Genomic DNA, 22,182 nt, shown 5'->3' with positions numbered 1-22,182 from the left:
ACAGAAGATTTGTGTTTGACTTTATTCAGCAAGACTGCTTTAGAGATGGCATGCGCTATCCCTAGAGAACACGATAATGCCACATTCAGAATGACAGCAGTCCAAGCCTTGGGGCAGTAAATGCTTCTTGAGATATGTTCAATTGCTGTTTAACTGTGTTTAGCCTAAGGTGCAGAGAAAGAAGTCGCTGATGCTTTCAAAAGTGTTTAAGTATTTTAATGGTGTCTTGGCATGTCAGAAAATGCCACAGTACTGACTGGGGTGCAGCTCACTGAATTGCTGCATTTAGGAGGTAGGGATTTCCAAGGCAGTAGTGCTGTGGCTATCATATATGTAGTTTGATCAGTTTTCTTAAATGTATTAGTATAGCGTGCATCATCTCAGTTACATTCTGCATTGTTTTTTCTCTAATAATATACGGTAGTTGATTCTTATTTCACAGTTTATACACCAGACTTTAATATGAAAACTATGTACATGGCTCTTGTTTAATTACACAAGCTTGGCACTCTCTCATTTATGATTATAATATGCATCTCAGGTTGCAATATATTTATGCAAGGAGGGCAAGGAACACATGTTGCAGGAAAGGGACAAAAATATATATTTTGAGCCAAGCTCAAACTCGGCATGCTGTCAATGAGAGAGCAAGGAAGAAATTGGCTGTTCTTTTTATGGCTTTCTGTAAACACTACAAGGACATAATTTATAGGACCTTGGCAGCTGGAACTACAGAGTGGTGTAAGAGGATGTGCTCATGCAGGGGAGGCAGCATAATCTGCTTGCTCATCTTCTGATATGCCCTTACATGGCAATGGCAACTGCTCATAACTCCACATGTACATGATTCCTGCTTTAAATATTATGAACTTAATGGTGTTATTTAGGCAAGTCCTGTGTTGCAACTAGTGCAGAGCCAAATTCTCTTGGAAGAGCTCTGGGGCAAGAATTGTGCCTCAAGAAGCAGTCTTTCCCCCCAGTATCCCAATGCACAGTGGGTATGCGCAAGCTGTACCGTACCTTTTGTGCAGATGTGGGAGTAAGAAGGCAATTACTCCATCCATTGTGGGGTAATTTTACACCTCCAGGAGCAGGTGTAACTAGTGCATGTGAACCCTCATGTACAGGGACTGTGACTGTCCCAGCCTTTTTGTGTGGTGTGTAAGAGAAGGGAGGTCTCCAAACATGTGCGTGAGCAAAGAATAATCTGGATTTATCTGGTGAGAAAACCGGACTATGACTCAGAAGACCTGGGTTCTATTCCTACCTCTGTGCTGGCCTACTTGGTGACCTTGAACACATCATTTTGCCTGCCTTTATGCCTCTGTTTACCCATCTGGAAAATGGGGATAATGAAATTGACTCCGTTTGTAATGTGCTCTGTGATCGACTGATGAAAAGAGCTTCAAGAGCTAGGATTATTAATCTGGTGCTGTCTGTGAACACAGAGCTACCTAGGAAGTAATTGTGTGGGAATGGTATATCTATAGGAATGTCCACAATCTGAGTAGGTGCACAGATTAATGGTACTTTTGCAGTGTGCATATCTGTGTCTTTAAAAGGAGGGTGGTATTACAGTGTGAGCTAGTTGATTTATAGTGTGTAGGGTTTATGTTTTTGTTGTTGCTTGCCAGAGTTTACTGCTCCATTCATGTTAACCTCTTATAAAAAAACAGAACAAAACAAAAAACAAAAAGTACTGCATCATTTGTTTTTATCTTAATGTGAATCACACTTTCTCTCTGAAGTGTTAGGTGCCTTGGTTTCCTGATAAATAAGCAATCCTTCTAGCCCTAAAGCAACAGCCGTCCACAATCTCATAAACATACACATGCATATAAATAAGTTCCCTTTATTTGCATACTCCTATACAAGGGAATCATGGAAAACACAGGACAAATATTTAAAAAAAAACTCATAAATTCAACAAAATTTTTAAAAAGTAATCAATAATTACATACATGATTATTATGCGTGTGGCTTTAGGGAGCACATCAGAGCCCTTACCTAATTTAGACTCTCAAAATCAGTGTACCCCATACTTTTTAAACCCTCCCTTTAATGAAAATAACACTAATTCTGCGCCCCTTAACACCTCAATATGTTGTTATATGTGCATCATATGTGGCATCTCCCTCCCCCAATGGTCCTATGCACCCCTTCCCCCACCTACACACAGAGAAACCGTGGTGTAGCTCTCCACAATGTGATATTTCATCTTTTTGCATATGCTTTGCTGAGTTGCACCATTGTTTCTATTAGCATTTAATGTATTATCATTAACAACTGAGTTATCACCTGTTGAAATGAAGGGGACCGTTCACAGCTCAAAGCTATTGTTTTAGGCTCTTGGAAAACTCAAGCAAATGACATTGTACATCATCTACACTGGCTTCCTGTTTCTAACGTTTTCTTTACAATCATGACAGCTAGAGACCTTCCCCTCTCACAACCACCCTCTACCTCCCCCCCCTCCCCCCCAAAGTGAGACTGCAAAACAATTGAGAGGCCTGTTTGTGCATGCCTGGCTAGTCCTACACACCCACAACCCCTTAAATGGCACACCTTACATTTTGGAAAACACTCCTGTAAAAGTATCAACAGCAGGTCATACAAAAAGGTAATATTTTAAAAATACAAGGTACAGTCAGTGGGGAAAATGCAAACTATAGGAAAGATACGTACTCCTGTTTCCTCTCCATAGTGCTGGGGACCAGGGTGATCCTAAGAGGCTGGAGAAGAGAACCTGAATTTTTATATTTTGTGTCATAGGCAAGGAGATAAGAAACAAAGAACAGCCAAGTGGGCTAGAAACTGAGCCCCAGGGTTATATATGTCCTGCACAATGCCTCAATCTTTTAACTTTTTTGGATGTATTAGCTGCATCAGCAGATGCATGAGTTGGATAATCTCCTTTTTTCAGTGCAGTTGTCGCTAGGTTGGAAAATAATAAGTAACAACTTGCTGCAGTTTAGACTTGGGCACTAAGGCTTCATGTTGTTAGAAGTGGAATATTTGACATTTTCTGGTCTCCTGCATGCCCAGGTACTCACTCACCTATATTTCCAGTCTTCCTAAAGCAGAAAGCATAAGTGCTAGTATTATTTTAGTTGTAACCTGGTAATTGTTACAACATGTGCTAGGTGCTTTGCAAACATTGCCCTAAAGAAGTTAGTTTCAGTCCAAGATTTTAAAATGTGGCTACTAAATTTAGGCACTCAAGTAAGTGATCTGGCTGTCTAAAACTGCAAAATTTCCAGAAGCTTCCACTGAAGTTAATGGAAACTGCTGAGTGCTCAAGAATTTTTTGAAATTTGCCTGCTTTTTTAGATGCCTAAACCTGGACACAGGAGCCTAACTTTAAGCATCTGGCTTTAAAAATTCAATGCTGAGAAGACAAGTGATATGTAAAGGTGATAGACTATCTGCAGTGCATGGGAGGATAGAGAAACTGTTTTTTTATTTTTTAAAAAATTGAGATTAAAATGAGTAGTATATGCACAAAATAAAAACTATAAAAATAATAACAAATAAGAAAATCTATACAAGGAGGAATACTGTCCCACAAGGATCATTCTCTTACTCATTAGCACAGTGATTTTTTTTTTTTTTTTAATCATTGACATTTTAAAACATCTGTTTGAGTCAAAGGATATTTCTGTAGTGCAAAAAAGGACCCGCAGCAGCAAGTCTTGGGGCCTGGCTCAGCTGATTCAGGCTCATGCTACGGGGCTAAAAATAACTAAGTAGATGTTCAGGTTTGGGTTGGAGCCTAGACTTTGTGGGGAGAGGATGTCTGAGCCTGGGCTCCAGCCTGAGCCCAAACGTCTACACAGCTAGTTTTGTTCCATAGTACAAGGCCGAGTTAATTGACACCAGCTCTGAGATTCACTGCTGCAGGTTTGGGTTTTTTTGGGAAGGGGGGTGGTTCAGTGTTAGACATACCTATGGAGTTTTAAGATATGGGACTATGATAGAAATCTGGTTTAGTCTTTCTTGATATTTATCTTCCAACTATGATGACAAATACTGCAATATGTCTTATCTGATTAGGCTTGTCAGTTAGCAGTGTGTAGTCTCCATTGAAGGGTTTAATTTTAAAATGAATTCTTTATTTAAAACATGTCTCGTGGCTGCAGATGTGTTTGGATGTGGATTATGCTGCAGACAAAAAGCAACTTTTATTTAAATGTAAAAAGTAGAAATTAGTCTCATCTGGGCGCTAGCAGCTCTTGATTATGAAGAGATAAAAATGTAAGATCACTGCATTTCAATCTGGACCTGAAATCAGTAGGAATAGTATTAATTACTTGGTAGGTGAAATAATTTTATGTGGTGGGTTATATGGAATATAAGATTAATGAACTTCATAACGAAGAAAAATATTCCTGAAATGCAGCATAATGTTGGACACCTTTTGATATGTCACATTACAGCAGCTAAATAAACAAGGCTCAATTTCAACAAAGCACTTAAACAACTTTAAACACATAACTAATCCTATTTAGCAAGGGTGGGATTTTGAAAAGCACTCAGCACTGTCCTAGCTCTACTCCCATTGAAGCCTGCAGTTCTTCTGAAAATTCCACCCCAAGGTACTCAAGCACATGCTTAACTTTTAACATGTGTTGTTCCAGCCAATGGGTGTACTTGTCTACTTAAAATTTAAGCACACGTTTGAATGCATTGCTGGTGAGGAGGCAATTGGAGGACAACCACAGTGTCCTTATGCTACTTGAAAGGAGAGCTAGTCAAAAGGATGACTTTCAAATTACTGTATTATTATATCTCACTGTAACTTTCTGGATTTAGTAGCAAATATCATGGTTTCAGAATGAAGAAACTGAAAACAAACTTTGCATTTGCCTGAAAGGGAGGAAGGAGTGCCAAATGGAGTGCCAAACAAAATGGAAAATCCTTGAAGTGCCTTATCCAATGTCTACTTATGTTGGCAGACTCTTTGTGACTTCAGTGGGCATTGGATCAGGCTCTGTCTGATATATTAAGGATAAAACAATAACCTAAAATATGGCAGTTTACTCCTGGGTAAATGCTGCGCCATTGTGCATGTGCATAATGAATGAGCCATGCATATTTTAATTTTTTTGCACAGAAAAAAGCTTCTGCTGGAAAGTTTGTTGCAGTTCCACCTTTTACCGACCAGAGGGTGCTAGGGAAGAGAGAGAGCACCTGCCTCTTTCCCAGTGCCCATCGGGCCAGGTCAGGAAATGGGCTATGGGGAGATAGACAGTGTGGGGATGCTGGGGAGTCAGACAGGAACTCGTTAGGGCTACTGGGGCAGGGGCTGAATGGGAGTGGAGGCACAGGGCCATGGGGGAGGGAGGTGCAGGGCCACATAGGGAGAGGAGTTGGCTGAGTTGGGGCACAGAGACACATGGGGACAGGGGAAGAATTTTCAATGTTTTGGCTCAAAATTCCCCAAGAGTAAGTAGCTGATTCAAAGTATTTGAAACTATGCTTTTACTTATTTATACTGCCATCTTAAATGTAAACAGATCAAATACTGCCATTCAGTAGATATTTAAAACTATTGTAATAGTAATTCAAATAATATGATTATTTTGAATGGTCATTGATTTTATAATTCATTTTTAAACAATCAGAGACTTTATTAGGAGAAAAGATAGGTAGGAATGAGTTTTGCCTTGTTCTAAATAAAAAAAAAAGATGATTTGCCTGCTTAAAAATCAGTATCATATGGGCCTCAGTAATAAATTATTATCCTTGCTTCTTACCTTTAGGGAGTGTGAGAGTAATTCTACGCTAACCATGATGAACAGTGCAGTTTTCCTGTTATAGTCTCTGCATTCTGTGTACAACTCCCAGGCCACAGTAGTTTAAGAATTGATAGGCTGACAAATGACAATATTTCTGTTATCCATCACCAAAGAAGAAAACTGTGAGAGTCATAGCTGAGCCTAAATTGAAAAGTCTTTGAAAAGCAAAAATAAAAAAATAACCCTAACTCATTGTCAAGTACACATGAGTAACCAGGATTGACCAATCTAGGATCCATTCCTGTTCTTATTGAAGTCACTGGGATATTGAAACGTTAAACAGTATACAACATTAGTTTAATTAGAGAATCCTCTACAGTGTAAAATATTCATGAACTGAATATATAGTGTGTCCCATGAAAATCTTGACACTTATGGCTAGATTCACAAAGGGACTTAAGTGTTTGCAATGTCTAACTGGGAATCACAAACCTTAAATGTTCAGGCTTTCTATACACTGAGAGGAGGGAGACAGGTGCCTAAGAATGGGATTCACAAAAGCCAGCATGCTAGGCAGCTCCCTACCTCAGCTAGTCACTGGGAGATGTCGAGGAGAAGGGTGTGTTCTCAGCACTAACCCACTCAGGAGTTCAGTGCCTAAATCCAGGCTGGAGGGAAGTGCCTATTGATGTTTCAGATTCTCAGTGATGGTTTAATGAGGAAAACCACCATCACCCTTTATAACCTTTAGCTTAGTGGTTAGGATAATCACTTGGGATGTGGGAGACCACAGGTTCGAATTCCCCCTTTGCCTGAGTGGGAGAGAGGATTTGAACAGGGGTCTGTTTTCCCATCTCTCAGATAAGTACTCTTAACTACTGAGTTATGGGATATTCTGATGTGGAGCTCTCAATCTCGCCTGTTGTAGCTTTATGTAAATACTTAGTCGCTGGGACAGAGAGAACAAGAGAGAGCACATGCATGAGAGTGACTCTAACGTAGTGATTACAGCACTCATCCAGGATGTGGGCAACCTAGGATCCAGTCCCCCTGCTCCAAGGACTCTAATTATTTATACAATGTGGAACTGCTTCAGCAGGAGAGACTGAGATCTACATCAGAATACCCTATAACTAGGTTTGGAAAAATTAGATTTTTATCAGTAAATCCAGGTAAACATCCATTTCATCATACAAGTACAAACCAACAACAATATTTCTATCAATAATTGAAATTTGCAGCTGGGCAAAATTAAAAAAAATGCTGCTGGAGAATTTATTAGAGTTTGATTTAAGGATATTTACTTTGTATATTTTGACCTACTTTGACAATTTGTGTGTTAGTGATAATAAAACTGCAATTTTTTTGAATCAACATCTACTCTCATTAAATAGTCCGACCCTCACCTATTGACTGACTCCCACATAATTTCCTGAAGCTGAACATTTAAATTGATAAAAATCTAAAAAAAAGCTGTAAAATAAATACCAATATTATCTGTCTAAAAATAACAATCAAATTCTGTCAAGCTAATGTATAGCCCTGTGGTAAGGACGCTCACCTGAGTTAGGAGACTCCTGTTCAACTCTCTTATTAGGTATAAGGGGGATGTGAACCAGGGATCTCCCACATTCCAGGTGAATATCCAAACCACTGGGCTAAAGGTTATATGGGAGGTTTCTCCTCCTGAGCTATTTTGGGTGAAATTAGGTGGCCTCTGAGCCCACCTACAAGATCAAGCCCCACAGGCAAGTTAGGAGAGGAGGAACTCCTCTCTTTCCCCAGTTTGTGAATCACACAGGGGTGTAGATGGGAGATTGGTATCCAGATGCCTATAAGGCAGCAATGTGCATGTTCATAGGCAGGTAAATAGGCACCTAAGGAAGTTTTACTGCAAAAACATAGGTACCATGTGAGTTTAGGCACTTACAGGATCCAGGGGCAGTTGAGTGGAGGTTTTGTGAATACATGTGGTACCAAAATCTCTCTGTAAATCTAGTCCTTAGTGCTCTATGATAATTAGTTGTAAGATGGTACAGTCTTTTCACTATTCCTCATAGGGAATTCCACAAGAAATCTTCCTCAGGTAAGCATCATGGTGGGATAACCATGAAGGGTGGGATTTCCAAAAGCACTGAGTGTTGGCGTAACTCTGCTTCCATTGAAATTGTGGACTGAGTAGGATTTTTTCCATTGATTGATGAATGAAGATTTAAGACAACACTAAGCATCTGTGAAAATCCCATACCAAAATCTTACCCACTGCGAATCTTTTCATACAACTGGAGGGAAAAATGGTTAGTTATGATAGAATTGAAAGTTAATTTATGTAGGGTTCTTTCTGAGTCATTAAACTGCAACGTAATAAATATTTCCCAGTGGGATTTGATAGCAATCAAAAAGATCATAGGGCAAAAAATGTTAAGAAAGTGAAATAGTTTCAAATGACTTGCATTTTACTCTATTAAATTGTATAATAATATTTAGATAAAAACTGTGTAAAACCTACCTATTGACATAAGGCCAGATTTTGTCACTCTTCCTCATGCTGAGTAGTACCTTACTTGAATTAGACTAGTAGTAGATTGCTCACAGAGTAGAGTACTGCTCAGTGTAAACCGGGGTATCAGAATTTGGCCCAATTTTTGGAAGTGTGTGTGTGTGTGTGTGTGTGTGTGTATATATATATATATAATATAAAAAATAACATACTTTTCCTAATTTCAGTTGCAATTATGTAAATATCAAAATAATTTAACAACACCTGCCTCTAACAGGCTGCAGTACTGAGCCCTGTCTGAACCAAAAGCCCAGTTGATTTCAGTGAGTGGCCTATGTGTATAATAGCTGAAAGATTTTTGCTTCAGAGGTCAGAAACTACAGCACTCCACACAGCACATCGTAGTCACAAAACATTTTCCTTCAGCCAACACTTCAGCAGTCAGGTTCCTACATGAACACGCACAACACCTTTGACTGTACATATTAGACTGAAAAAGGGGGGTTGCATGCACTTATCCATTACTGGTTTTAATTTGCTTTTTTCATGTCCATGTATTTACATCTTGGGCCCTGATCTTCAAAGGTATTTAGGCACCTAAAAGTATTTGAGGATCTGGGCCCTAGACCCCAGTCCTGAGAAGATTTATGCACATGCTTAACTTTATATCCACAGAACCCTGGTGATGACAACAGGACTTCTTGCACACAGCATATGCATAAGTGTTCGGAGGATCAGGGCCTTAGATTCTGTTAATAAGATACTGAAACGTGTTTTACAAAGAATCCAAAAGAAAGGTTTTTTGTTTAAATCAGTTAAAGAAAGTGGGCAGCACAAAATTAGGCATCTGGCTGATTATGACCGTGTGAGTATCCAGTCGAGTTAAGATTCACAAGCTAACTGGTCCCAAAAGTTGATAAACTTATGCCTAAAATAATATCATATGTCAAGAAGTGCCTTTGTGCCCACACTTCTCAGTAATTTGTGCTGCCAATGTCTGGTAGAATTGCATACCTTGTTGTTGCATATGTATTATTAAAGTTAAGATGAGGTTCAGTGATTTTTAACTTTAAAGATTTTGCTAATGCAAAAACTTTAAAAAATATTTTGTTTTAAAAGTTCATTAATCACATTGAGGAAGGGAAGACATTTTCAGTACATTTTTAAAAAGGAAATTCTCCTCTGTTTTCAGACTCGAGGCCTCTACCAGATGTAGCCCTGACGGGGAAGTGTACTCGAGAGTGTGATGAATATGGCCACTCGGACTCCTGCTGGATGCCAGTTCGCACTTCGCCTGAAAGGAAGCAGAAGAGCCAGCCAAAACTCTCCACCTTCATGCCCGTTGATGAACGAGGCAGTCAGGAAAAGCTGGCCAATGGAGAAGCCTCCCTCATGGGTGATCGCAACAGAAACCTCCTGAACAAAAAGTTGACCTCATCCTATGAGACCTTCAACGCAGCTAGCTTCAGCAAAAATGAGGAAGCCAATCCAGAGGATATCCCCCTTACACAGACAGGGGAATACAAGCCATCTCCTGTCAATACTCTAACTAGAAGAGAAGTTTACCTGTAGGTTATAAAGAAGCCACAACAAGGTTCATTCATGCATAAGAAGGAAAAGGGGCAAAAAATCTTAAAATCAAAACAGTTTAGCACGAAAAAAGGAAAAAAGAAAAAAAGAAAAAAAAAAGAGGGGGCCACCAAAGAGACAAAAGCTTTGCCTGCCACTTCTGCCTCCATATCAGGCGTTTAATTATATAGTCTGCCTGACTATACTGTACAATGTAGAAACCATTGTTGTCCTTGCATGTCTAATCCCCCTCACTGATTTTTATTTTCTTAAATTTATGGTTGCAAATTGCTTTCATGGTAACAAGCCTGATTAAAAGAACACAACACACTGTTGTTACCCCTCTGCTGAAGCACGATTTAAGCCACTCTGATTTTGTTTGATTGTCATCTGGCTTGTTAAGGATAACAGGTCAGGGAAAATATACTCCAAGCATATCATCTGAACATTGCTGATCCCCAACAGGGATGTTCCTTCAGAAACCGTACAAATATAGAGGTAAATATAAAGGGATAACCATTAATAGGCACTTTGTGAAGATCACAGCTTTAATATTCTCACCTAAGGCTTGAAGCAAGAGAATTATACTCAGCCTGAGACTGCAGTCCCAAAAGGTGGCATATTTCCCTATGAATCATGAACTCTGGGTTCTGTTTTCTCCATAGAACGAACTCTCTATCGGCTTACTTCAGCGTAACAAAATTAATGTCATATGTACCGTAGCATTCTAATGATAAACTGTTAAACTCATGTTATTTTGGACAAGACATATATCTAGTTGGGATGATCATAGTAACTAAAAAGGCCAAAGATCGCGCACTATGGATCAGGGGAATTGCTAAGTATTTGGTCTTGGCTTAGAAATCCAGTGTACCCACAAACCATATGCATGCACACATAAATACACATTCAATTACATTTTGCACAGCAGCACAGTCCACAAGCCCAGATGACCTACTACTACTTCAATGGATTTTAGTAGAATGCCCAAAAGAACTGCTAAGATGTTTGCTGATAATGTTATAACATACAGCATCTGCTGTATGATATGATACTGCCAGTTCCAGGAATATTTTCCAAAAGATTACATTTAAAAAAAAATCAGAGGTGTTGATGTCACCCAGAACACTTTTCGGGGAGGGTGGATGGGGGGGAAAGTGGTGTGATGCAGTGACAAGAGTATATTGCAAGTCAAGTAAAAAATTTTCTTTTCACAGTGCAAGGTATGCTTGCTAAATCTTTTGTCATCAATGTTGCAGATTACCAATTGTGTTTGTCAAAGGTATGATGCAGGTTTTCGTGAAACACAAGTGCATTAAAACAGTCCTGTGCAATATGAAAAAATGTCAAGACTCAACACACTTAAGGAGGGTGACAAACGGTCGGATTGACTTGAGCATTGATACAATACTTTACACGGTAGCTTGAGAGAAGTCACAAGGAATCCAAACTAATCATGATAGCAAAGAGCTATGGCCAGTGACAATTCTCACAGTGTGTACTACTTAAAGGGAATAGGAAACAAAACAGGTTTTTGTGCAATAAAAGCAACAAAATGTGCAGAACTTGAGCTAGTTGCTTCGTAGCTGATGATGTAGTAATAATTGAATACTGAACTCAGACATTCAGATGAAAATGACAATCAGTCAACACGGTGGGGACAGTTTGAGAAGGGTGCAAACATTCAAATCCCTGGGTGTTTAACCTGGCATTAAGGCATGGTTAGATGGCTGTCTAGTAGACTGTAGTCACAATGTAGCTTTGGGTAGTTTCTTCCTTTTGAAGAATTAAATAGAGAATATAACATTAAACAGCCTGAAATATAGGTTAGTAAATCAGTACAAGTCATCACAGCATTTACTTTTCAAATTCTCTTCTCTATATAGAGGGGTGCCCTTTTTGGCCATTGCATTCCCCTCTTAAGTTTAGTTGTCATTTTGAGGCTAGTTTGTGTGTAGAAGTTATGATGAATGGACACATGTTATGAAGAAAAACATATTAAAACAAAGATTAATAATTGAACTTTTTTACATTTAATTATTTAAATTATGGAGAGTTGCAAATTAGTACTTTATTATGAGACTGTAAAGAGCAGTGACTGCATTGTATAATCTGTAAGTACCCTGTTAAGGAAAAAAAAAGATTCTAAAGATGCTTATATAATGTATACACAGTTTTATTGCACGCTTCAACAGAATACAAAATTGCATAACAGATGTTCAACATTTTTTTTTTCTTTAATAGGAACTTTTTATTTAATACTACAGTTGAAAACCACTAGATGACTTGTTTCCATATATCTTTAAACCCTTTTTCTAAAAAGCTAATAATACAGGTCATACAAGACCTTCAGATTAAATGGATCAGCAGTCACTCACCTGTTTTTGCACCACATAAGGCAGTCATGCCATTGTCATTTACTTGTGAGCAACTCCTTAGAACTAAAATGGGTGTGGAAAGAATAATTAAAAAAAAATCAATGTACTTTAAATATTCACAGTAATTCTAGTAGAACTACCCATCATAACATGTCAATTACTATTATGACCTGGCATGACACAGAAATACATTTTGTGTTTGTAGTTTTCTTCATTTGAAATAGGTTAATCTGGTGCCACTCCATATAGAGAGTGCTTTTGTAAAAATAAACACACAAAACAAAATGAAGTAAAAAAAAAATTAGATCGAATGCAAAATATGCAACTGTGCCTTTTATACCTGTTGTTATAGTAGAAAGGTGATTGGGTTTGGGCACTGAGGGGTAATGGGCTATTCCCAACTTTTTTGAACCTGTATATTGATCCCTGTTTATTTTCTGATAAATTATAAATAATATATTTAAAAAAATGCCTTCTGCCAAACTCAGATATTGGACCAGTCTTAAGTATCTTTGATTATGAAAACCAGATTGTAGCTTAGCTATGCACTGCTGTTTTGTTTTCCTTCCAATCTACTGCCTGGAAGGCTATAGTATAGATTACAATAGATAAATACCATATAGTTATTTAGCAAGGTGTCATAAGTTCATTTTGCCAGGAAAATTGATGATTTAGTGTCTCTTAATTGCTTTTAGCTGCCATTCCATTTTGGTTGTACAGTATAAAAAATGTCCTTTTTTTCCTTCCATGGGAAACTCAAATGAACTTTGCATGTATTTTACATTAGGACACATTTATAGATTGATGCATAACTATATAACTTTATATGTATTAGAGAAGTCTGTAGCTTCAGTCTAAAATCTAATGTTCCTTCTGAACCTCCAGATCTACTATATTATTCAATATGGTTTCTGACTGGCCTGCTGCCTGAGTTTCAGAAAAAAACCAAGGTAGACATTATTTTTATGTGAGGAAGAACTAAAATGGGATCGAAGATGCTTGGCTGAAAGGCTACCCTAGGAAATTGTCAAGTAGGAAATGTAGAGCAAGGCCAAATGAATCTGCCATAAATATTGCTGTTGCTAAAAGGCTTTTAAAGAACTTGAACAACAAAGCAGTTTATGTTATTATCAGTTATAAATATACAGTGTTTCCTTAAGAAATGAAAGACAACAGTAGAGGACAACAGTAGAAATGAGTGTAGTCCAGCAACTAAACTGAGTTGCTGCCCGAAGAGCATAACACATGGAAGAAGGCATCATTTTCCAGCTACCTGGGGTACACTTTCAAACAACTTTTTCCTAAATTTTAAAGCACTTGCATTCAGTGTGGTACGATCTGTTTGTAATATTAATCATTGACTATTGTTCTGCAACTTGGATGTTGATAGTGAAGCAGAGAACAATTGATCATTGTTTATTATGAGTCACTATGCACGCACCTATGCTAAACATGGCAAAATGTATTAAATGCTAGTCCACCTCTATTTATGAAATATTTTACATAATTTAATTTGCTTTTGTACAGTTTTATGTAAATAAATTGCTTGTCATTTTTGTCTCTGCAAATTAAAAATATAACATGTTCAAATGGTTGCCTATTTGCTAGCGTACTTTCTCTGACAGGCTCTTTCATTTTGGTAGGAAGATAGTGAACAAATTCACAGGCTAGTCTGAGCAGAACATTCAGATTTATTTCATGCATGATAAAAAAAAAAAAAGAAAAGAAAAAGAAGAATGCTGCTCTGGTAACTGGCCACTTCAGCTGGCAACGTAACTGTGGCATTACTTTTCTCTGTAGTGCAGCACACTGCGGATTAGTTACATTCCACACTTCAAGTTCTGACTACTTCGTGGTGTGTTTTAACTGGAGAAATAAAGTACTTGTAATGGCAGAACTTCTTTCCCCTTAACGTTGAAAGTGACCTGCCTTTTTAAAGCATTTAGAAAATACTTACATTAAAGTGAAAAAAAAAATCTAAGTAAAAGTACAGCTGTGTTTATTCACACAGTAAAACAGCAATTTACTCTTTGGGAGTCAAAAGAGGGGCCTAGTTCTCTTGGTTAAAAAGTTCAGTAGCATTAACAATTGGCATGAAACGTCTGATCAGAAAGGATGCAGTGCCGGCGCTAACCCAAGGTTTTGCAGAGCAGTATGCAATAGCACATGCAGCTCCTTCCCACGTCTGAACCAGGTCCTTCCATCTACGCATACTCACTTAGGATCACAGACAACTCATCCTCAAGAAGGAAGAGCAGAAAAGTGAGAAGAATCTGATCTTGTAGCTACCAGGATCAAACAGTCTGTGGTTAAAACAAAGGTATACTGGTAGGTCCCAACTCCTCCTCTCCCCCATTTTATTTTGACCAATGCAACTCCCAACTATTTAACTAAAAAGTGCACTTATGTACCTGATTGAGAGGTGAATTAGTCCCCTACTATTTTTCCTCTTTTTGTTTTTCTGCCTTTGATCCTCCCATACAGAAACATTGTGATTTTTTTAAAACAATGTGCTGACATTTTCCTATAAATATAATATTGCAAGGGAGAGCTTGCAAAATGTTTCTGTGGAGTTCCACCGAACAATACAAAAAAAGTCAGATGAATCCCATTACCTTAGCTGCAGAATAGGCTTTGAGATTTTTTTAAGTCTAAATTGAATAGTACTCATAATGTTTATGGCTCATGTTGTGATTATCGACCTCTGAGATGGTACTTTCCCTAACCTTGCCTTATCTCTTCAAGTGCATATGTCAAGGAGATGTCTACCTTTTAGCAGAGATCTAAAATGTGTGTGTTTGTGAAAAGGTTTCAAACCTTAAGCTGATCCTAAGGTTCTTTCACAGCTAGTCATAACCCCCGCCAGAGGCATCATTTTAATGAGTAGCTTCAATCAGTCCTTCATGTTTAGTTTATACTAATTCTATACACAAGGCATGACCTTATGTTTGTTTATCTTGTCTTTTCTTTTCACTCTTCTCTAAAACTTGCTTACAAACTGCATCTAGGAAGGTGATTAAAGCAAGATAAAATACATTTCCTGATCTGCAAGGAATGGTAAGAGATGAGAATGTAAAATGGAGAAAGCTAACAATTTATGCTCTCCTTTAACCCTGGCTTCATTTCTCCCTCTTGCTTTGCAGTAAAATGTAAATCTTGTGCAGTGACTGAATTGAATATGAGTGACCTAGGCAGAAGTAATTTTATGTCCTTACACAGCTTTCTGTGGGAGTGTGTAGAAGATGTTTAATAGTTCATAAATGTGCAAGCTTGTACTGATCGATGAATCAACACCAAAATTATACCAAAGGCATGAAGGTTTAGTTTGTCTAGTGAAACACACTATGATCTCAGACAGACTGCTTGTAAAATGGGAGGAGGGAAGGTCCACTTGATACGGGGGGTGGGAGGGCGATTGCTTGCAATGGTATGGTAATATGTATCATATAACAGGGAAATTGGTAAAGCAAGATGTTCAGTACTTGCGCACACAGATAAGGAAAAAAGTTTGAGGCTGAGCCAGTAGCGGAAAGAATATGCAATCATGGGTTACAACTGGAAGAAATGTGTTGATCATCATGGATACCTTAGCATCTCAAATGTATTTAAAAACCTTGCAACAAAATTGAGAGGCCTGTGCTATAAACTACTTATTTACTATGGCCCTCCCTAATTACCAGTAGAAAAGACCTTTCTAAACAGGATCCAAGGAATGGGAAAGAAGTGGAAGTGCCTTTATTCTATCTTTGGTTGCTCTCATCACAGAGGCAGCCATAGGCTAACATAGCCCCCACAGTGCAAATTGTAGCAACCTTAGTGCTGCTGTAACTTGCACTGCCTGCAACAGTTCCCTAGCAGCCAAAGGTTTCCAGAGCACAAGCAAATCCAGTGCTGTTCTCCTGACCCTGGAATATCCTGTATAATAGGGAATGACCCACAGCAGGTGCCATAAAGCCCCTACGCAAGGGAAGTTCTCAAAAGGCCATTTAACCCAGCTTTCCAGAAGGGACAGAGGCAAAGGTCTGGTCCAATATTAGATTGGGGGAGGGGGGTGTTTGTGTGTGCACACAAGTGCTTCCTTCTCTGCTTTTTCCTTTCCTTCATTGATTTTTGACATCATAGATTTTTATTTTTTAATTTTTCTTCCTTCCTTTTCTGGTTTTCCCCCAGATTTTGTATTCCTACAGTGTATGTTTTCTCTTTCATTCTTTTTGCCTTTTCTGTGTCTGTTATTTCAGACTCTCTCCTCTTAGTCTTTCTGTGTTCATGACCCTCCCCACGAACCTCACCACTCTTCCTTTTCCACCTCCTCAGACATCCCTATCACTTACCCCATCATGTAACCCATTTTTCTAGTGCTCATCTATACACTCTGAAGAGTTACACTGTGTCCACCTGCCTGACACACACACACACACACACACAGAGTGTCTCCAAGACAATTAAATGTATTCTCTCCCCCCCCTCCCCCAGCAATCACAAACTGCCCCTCTATTCCAGCCCCATCCATATTTCTTCCTCTGACCGAGAAAAGTGCTAGCGGTCAGAAGTCCCCTACTTGATCTATTGTTCGTTTTTTGTTTTTTGTTTTTTTAATCAATTGTTTAATTTTTGCAGCTCACTTAAATCTGGCAAGCTGCGCGATCTTTCTGTTTGAAGCTGTCCTAAATATGGAGCCAATGTTATGCTGTGTGTTTGAAAGTGAAACAACAGCTAATTTTGCAGAGATGACCTCTCTGAACCTTCGACCTGCTCTTGAAATAACCCAGTCCTTTCCCAGCATCAGGAAGGCTGGGAGGAACCAATGGCCAAGCTAAGGTGGTACTTTCATACAAATTATCAGAAATGTTTTAGAGATTTTAAGTGATTTGGTCAGAGTGAAATAATTGTTGCACAGAGGAGAGAAAATAAGAGGCATGGAAGGAAAGACATCTTTTAAGATGAGATTTTGAAAGGATGGTGAGTCAGTGACATGCAGAGATACACAATGGCTCTTTCAGATGGCCAAAGACACTGAGGAAGCCCCCACCCCACCATCCCTGCAGTGGTAAGATTGCATTAAGTAGAAAGAGAAGGTGTATGAGGCTAGATGAGTGGAAACAGCAATGCCAGGTGACCAGAGAGATTATATTTGTCAGGTGTATTGGATCGAGTCTGTGGAGAGTTAAAAAACCAAGCAAGACACTGCTCAGTGGTACTATAAACAGATGCTTGCTCAAAGACCGTGTTCATGGCGCACTGAAGGCACAGGAAGGATGAATAGGTGGAGAGCTATGTAGACTGTACAAAAACAGCTTCAGTCTCAATCCAGCCTCATTCTTCATTTCTCTTACTAATTCACTCCTATAAATAGCTGGAATGAATGTAAGAATATTTTAAACACCAGTTGACTTTTTTTTCCCCCCACTTGACATCTGCTTTGCTTTCTCCCACCTCATTCTGAAGCAGACACAAGCACCAGAACATTAGGTGATTTTATATTCTTTTCTTGTCTGACCTTTGAGTATCTGGCAGGCAGCATGTTCCTATCCTTATTTTTAAGGAGCATTAAATCATGTGAGAAGCCCTCAACCACTGCTGTAAAGGTGAATCTGAATACTAAAGGGACACTTACAGGTGGGAAAACAAAGCTGATAAATTCAGGATATTTTTATTCAAAATCACTGTCTGATAAAGAACAGACCACATGCTTGCAACCCTCTAATAGCAAAACAGTGTATGTTGCCTCTCTAATTCCTGCCCAAGTAAAGGTAAGTATAGGAACATCTTGGGTAATTGTAAAGTTGATGCACAGCCCGTAAATACGAAAAAGAAATAATCAAGTCCAGCTTAACCTGCCTGCCCACACTTTTTACCTAACACTTTTATGTGACATATATGCCTTCCATCACTGAAAGTGTCCCTTTAATGTGAAGTAACTTGATTATTCCTATATTTAACCCCCATTTTATGGCTAATTAGGGCTCCCATGATGCATTGTAGCAGCTCAGCCAGAGAGGAGGCTGTAGGACAGCATGGGAGATGTAGTCTGGCCAAGGAGCCTGACTCACAGGAGAGAATAAGGGAACGAGGTACCCAAATTACAACCCCCATGAGTCACCATAGCAGCTCAGGCAGATACAGATTAATGGCAAACTGACAGAAAATGAAATGTCTTGATTTGGTTCAACAAACTGGAATGTTTTGATTCAGGCTGACTGACCCAAAACTAAATGATTGGCTTAGATTGTTGGGATTGGAAAACATTTTTTTTTAAACGCAGTGTAATCAACATTTCCATGTGGAAAACTCCAGTTTTGTGGAAGTCACATTTTTTGTTTAAAAATCTTTTCAGTGGAGAATTCCCAACCAGCTGCAGTTGTGCTCTGAAGGGCTAGAATTCATGAAGAGCCAATGAGATTCCTACATCCTGGAATGATGGGGTTATGAGCACTGTATCACTAAACTCATTCAGGTTCCAGCATCATCAATAGGACAAGCCAATATCCCTGGTACCTCCTAGTGAGTGTAAAGATGTGGGGTGAGAATAGCTGCAGGAGAGGTGAAAAACTGAGCTGAAAAAAATGGCAGCTCAGAAAACTGGAGTAGTGAGCAAACCTCCATCTACTTTGTCTTAATTCTGTATTATTTCAAGTTGCTCTTTGTTTGAACTTGAACAGAAAAGGAAGGTGGGAAAAGTGATCTGATTAACACAGTAGGAAATCAAAATGTAGTCAGATGGCACTTTTCATGCAGTGAGGTTTCTCAGCTTTGTGGCTAGAGTCTCTGCAGCTATGTTGGGTGTCTTGCTCTTGATAATCCTGTATTTAAAAATCAGCCAGACTGTGTAAGCATTTTAATTAGAACTTCACTTTGCATTCCCTGTGAATAAGCAATATTTTTTTCAGAGAAAGCAATTTCTTATTAACAGGATTTAAATTTGGAAGAGATTAGAATCTTTCCGATTAATCTGCATTGCACACTGGTCAGATGCACATGCTCAAACTATTTTTCTTTTAAAATCTGTTGTTTTAAGATCTACTGCCAAATGGCTAATGTTACATGGCTAATGTTAATGTTAATGGACAAACTTTTTAGTGCCCAAGTCTGCTTTAATGTATAGAACCCAAGTATGAATCAGGCGCAAACCACTGAAGTTGTTGGCATTATGCCAGTGTACAACAGAGCAGAGAAGCAAGTACCATGATGTTTGTCAGGACACATGATGACAAAGTCAGGGAAATGCAAAGCTAAAGCTGATATCTCATTTTTAACTTGTCGTGGTATTCCAAGGTACTGTATTGTAGTACATTAGGAATACTGGGCCAGTTGCTTAGCTCCTGAATATCAGCATATTCTAGCTCTAGCAATGTTAATTGCGGGCAGAGGCTCTGGTGAGCTACTCCAGCTGATGATCTGCTTATATAAACATGCTCTACTACCCAGACCTATTTAACCTGATGAGTTAAAGGACACAGGATCACCTTCTGTTCTCAGTCTAAATCCATCTTTACCCCCAACACCCTCACCCACTCTCCTGTCTTGATCCACATGCATTTTGCAGGAATATAGGAGCTGGATCACTTTGAAAAGGTGCAGGTTACTGTGTAAGGTGCAAGGTGCAAGGCAGTGAAGACTCAGGCCCAAGGACTTAAATGATTAAAAGACATCAAAATCAAATAGATTCCAAAGAAAACAGAGCACTGACTTTGGCCACCTTACTGGTCTTGGAGTCACAGGCTGTTTCTTGGAAATACAGTTGATTTCTCTGCTGAATTTTAGTTTAAAGATGAAGGGAAAGGCTTTTTCCTGTCAAGCCCTGAAGTCAGTTTGATTCTTGTTCTAAATCCCTCATGCTATCATTGATAATGTCACTAAGTGCCCATTCCTGTCCCCAGTTAAGTCAATGGGAGTTCTGACATTAACTGCAATATGGAGAGGAGCAGTCCCTCTCCCCTTCATTCGAACAGCAGGGGGCACTGCATTTGCTGCAGGGCTATCACTGTTAGTTATGCAGGACAATCACAGGCTTGGTTACTCAGGTCTTCAGAGGTAACTTGATCGCATCTCAGGAACTGCCCAACTGCTGGGGAGGCTGCAGTCCTTTCACTACATCCCTTTGTGGGGTGCAACTCACTCTCATTCTCAGCCCCTCCCCGCCATGAGGGACTGAAGCCATAGCCCTGTCTCCTTCAGTCCATGCAATGTGGTGAGGTTCCACCCCCTTGCTCCATACTATGTACCTGTATAAGGAACAAGAACCATCTGGCCCTAAAGGAGGTCCTGACTATCTGTGTTTTATTAATAATTTGTTCATCTATTTGTACCGATTTGTGACACAAAAAACACCTTGATATTAGCCTTTTAGAAAAAAAGGGCGGTTCAAGTGAGAAATCTTAAAACATTTAAAAATCCACACTAAGGCAGCAGCTCTGCTTCCAGCATGATACAGCACAGTGTTACACATACGTTAGAACTAACAGACCAAATTCTACTCTGTTATACCCTTGTAACCCCAACTGGTTTGCACAGGGCTAACTTGGAACAGAATGTCTTCCATTTTGTTCATTTTGCACAGAAGGAGAAGAGGCCACTTTGCTCTGAAACTAGACTGACTTGAGATCCAGCCCTATCTCTGGACTAGGGTTGGATTTTCCTAGATGCGATAGCTGATGAATTCCTTCATCAAGTAGTTGCTGAACCGAATAGAGGGGATGCCATTTTAGATTTGGTTTTGGTGAGTAGTGAGGACCTCATAGAAGAAATGGTTGTAGGGGATAATCTTGGTTCAAGTGATCATGGGCTAATTCAGTTAAAACTGAACGGAAGGATTAACAAAAATAAATCTGCAACTAGGGTTTTTGATTTCAAAAGGGCTGACTTTCAAAAATTAAGGAAATTAGTTAGGGAAGTGGATTGGACTGAAGAATTTATGGGATTACTTTAAATCAAAGCTGCAGAAGCTATCATAGAATCATAGAATATGATTCTATGAATCATAGAATATCAGGGTTGGAAGGGACCTCAGGAGGTCATCTAGTCCAACCCCCTGCTCAAAGCAGGGCCAATCCTCAACTACATCATCCCAGCCAGGGCTTTGTCAAGCCTGACCTTAAAAATATCTAAGGAAGGAGATTCCACCACCTCCCTAGGTAACACATTCCAGTGTTTCACCACCCTCCTAGTGAAAAAGTTTTTCCTAATATCCAACCTAAACCTCCCCCACTGCAACTTGAGACCATTACTCCTTGTTCTGTCATCAGCTACAGCTGAGAACAGTCTAGAGCCATCCTCTTTGGAACCCCCTTTCAGGTAGTTGAAAGCAGCTATCAAATCCTGCCTCATTCTTCTCTTCCTCAGACTAAACAATCCCAGTTCCCTCAGCCTCTCCTCATAAGTCATGTGTTCCAGTCCCCTAATCATTTTTGTTGCCCTCCGCTGGACTCTTTCCAATTTTTCCACATCCTTCTTGTAGTGTGGGGCCCAAAACTGGACACAGTACTCCAGATGAGGCCTCACCAATGTCGAATAGAGGGGAACGATCACGTCCCTCGATCTGCTGGCAATGCCCCTACCTATACATCCCAAAATGCCATTGGCCTTCTTGGCAACAAGGGCACACTGTTGACTCATATCCAGCTTCTCGTCCACTGTAACCCCTAGGTCCTTTTCTGCAGAACTGCTGCCAAGCCATTCGGTCCCTAGTCTGTAGCGGTGCATGGGATTCTTCCGTCCTAAGTGCAGGACTCTGCACTTGTCCTTGTTGAACCTCATCAGATTTCTTTTGACCCAATCCTCTAATTTGTCTAGGGTTCTCTGTATCCTATCCCTACCCTCCAGCGTATCTACCTCTCCTCCCAGTTTAGTGTCATCTGCACTATCGGAAGCCTGCATCCGAAGAAAGGGGAAAAAATTCATAGGTAGGAGTTGTAGACCAAGCTGGATGAGCAAGCATCTCAGAGAGGTGATTAAGAAGAAGCAGAATGCATACAGGGAGTGGAAGATGGGAGGGATCAGC

The 22,182-nt window shown here is 39.4% G+C and overlaps 1 protein-coding gene across 9 annotated transcripts in view; it reads left to right on the top strand.

Annotated features, from left to right (window-relative positions):
- PCDH7 (protocadherin 7) overlaps nt 1-13,780 on the top strand; it is a 386,108-nt gene extending 372,328 nt beyond the window's left edge. For 8 of the 9 annotated variants that reach the window (XM_027830801.3, XM_043544550.1, XM_043544549.1 and 5 more), the window contains one exon: nt 9,431-13,780. In XM_027830801.3, coding sequence (XP_027686602.2) covers nt 9,431-9,810 — 380 coding nt within the window. In that variant the 3' untranslated portion in view covers nt 9,811-13,780. The remainder of the gene's footprint in view (nt 1-9,430) is intronic. The other variant, XM_043544551.1, reaches the window with a different exon arrangement.
- The last annotated feature ends 8,402 nt before the right edge of the window (nt 13,781-22,182 follow it).

This window comes from Chelonia mydas, chromosome 4, assembly GCF_015237465.2.
Source record: "Chelonia mydas isolate rCheMyd1 chromosome 4, rCheMyd1.pri.v2, whole genome shotgun sequence".
In the NCBI taxonomy this organism is placed as follows: domain Eukaryota; kingdom Metazoa; phylum Chordata; order Testudines; family Cheloniidae; genus Chelonia; species Chelonia mydas.
Note: the sequence above shows the minus strand (reverse complement) of the source record. Positions and strands in the feature narration are given on the sequence as shown.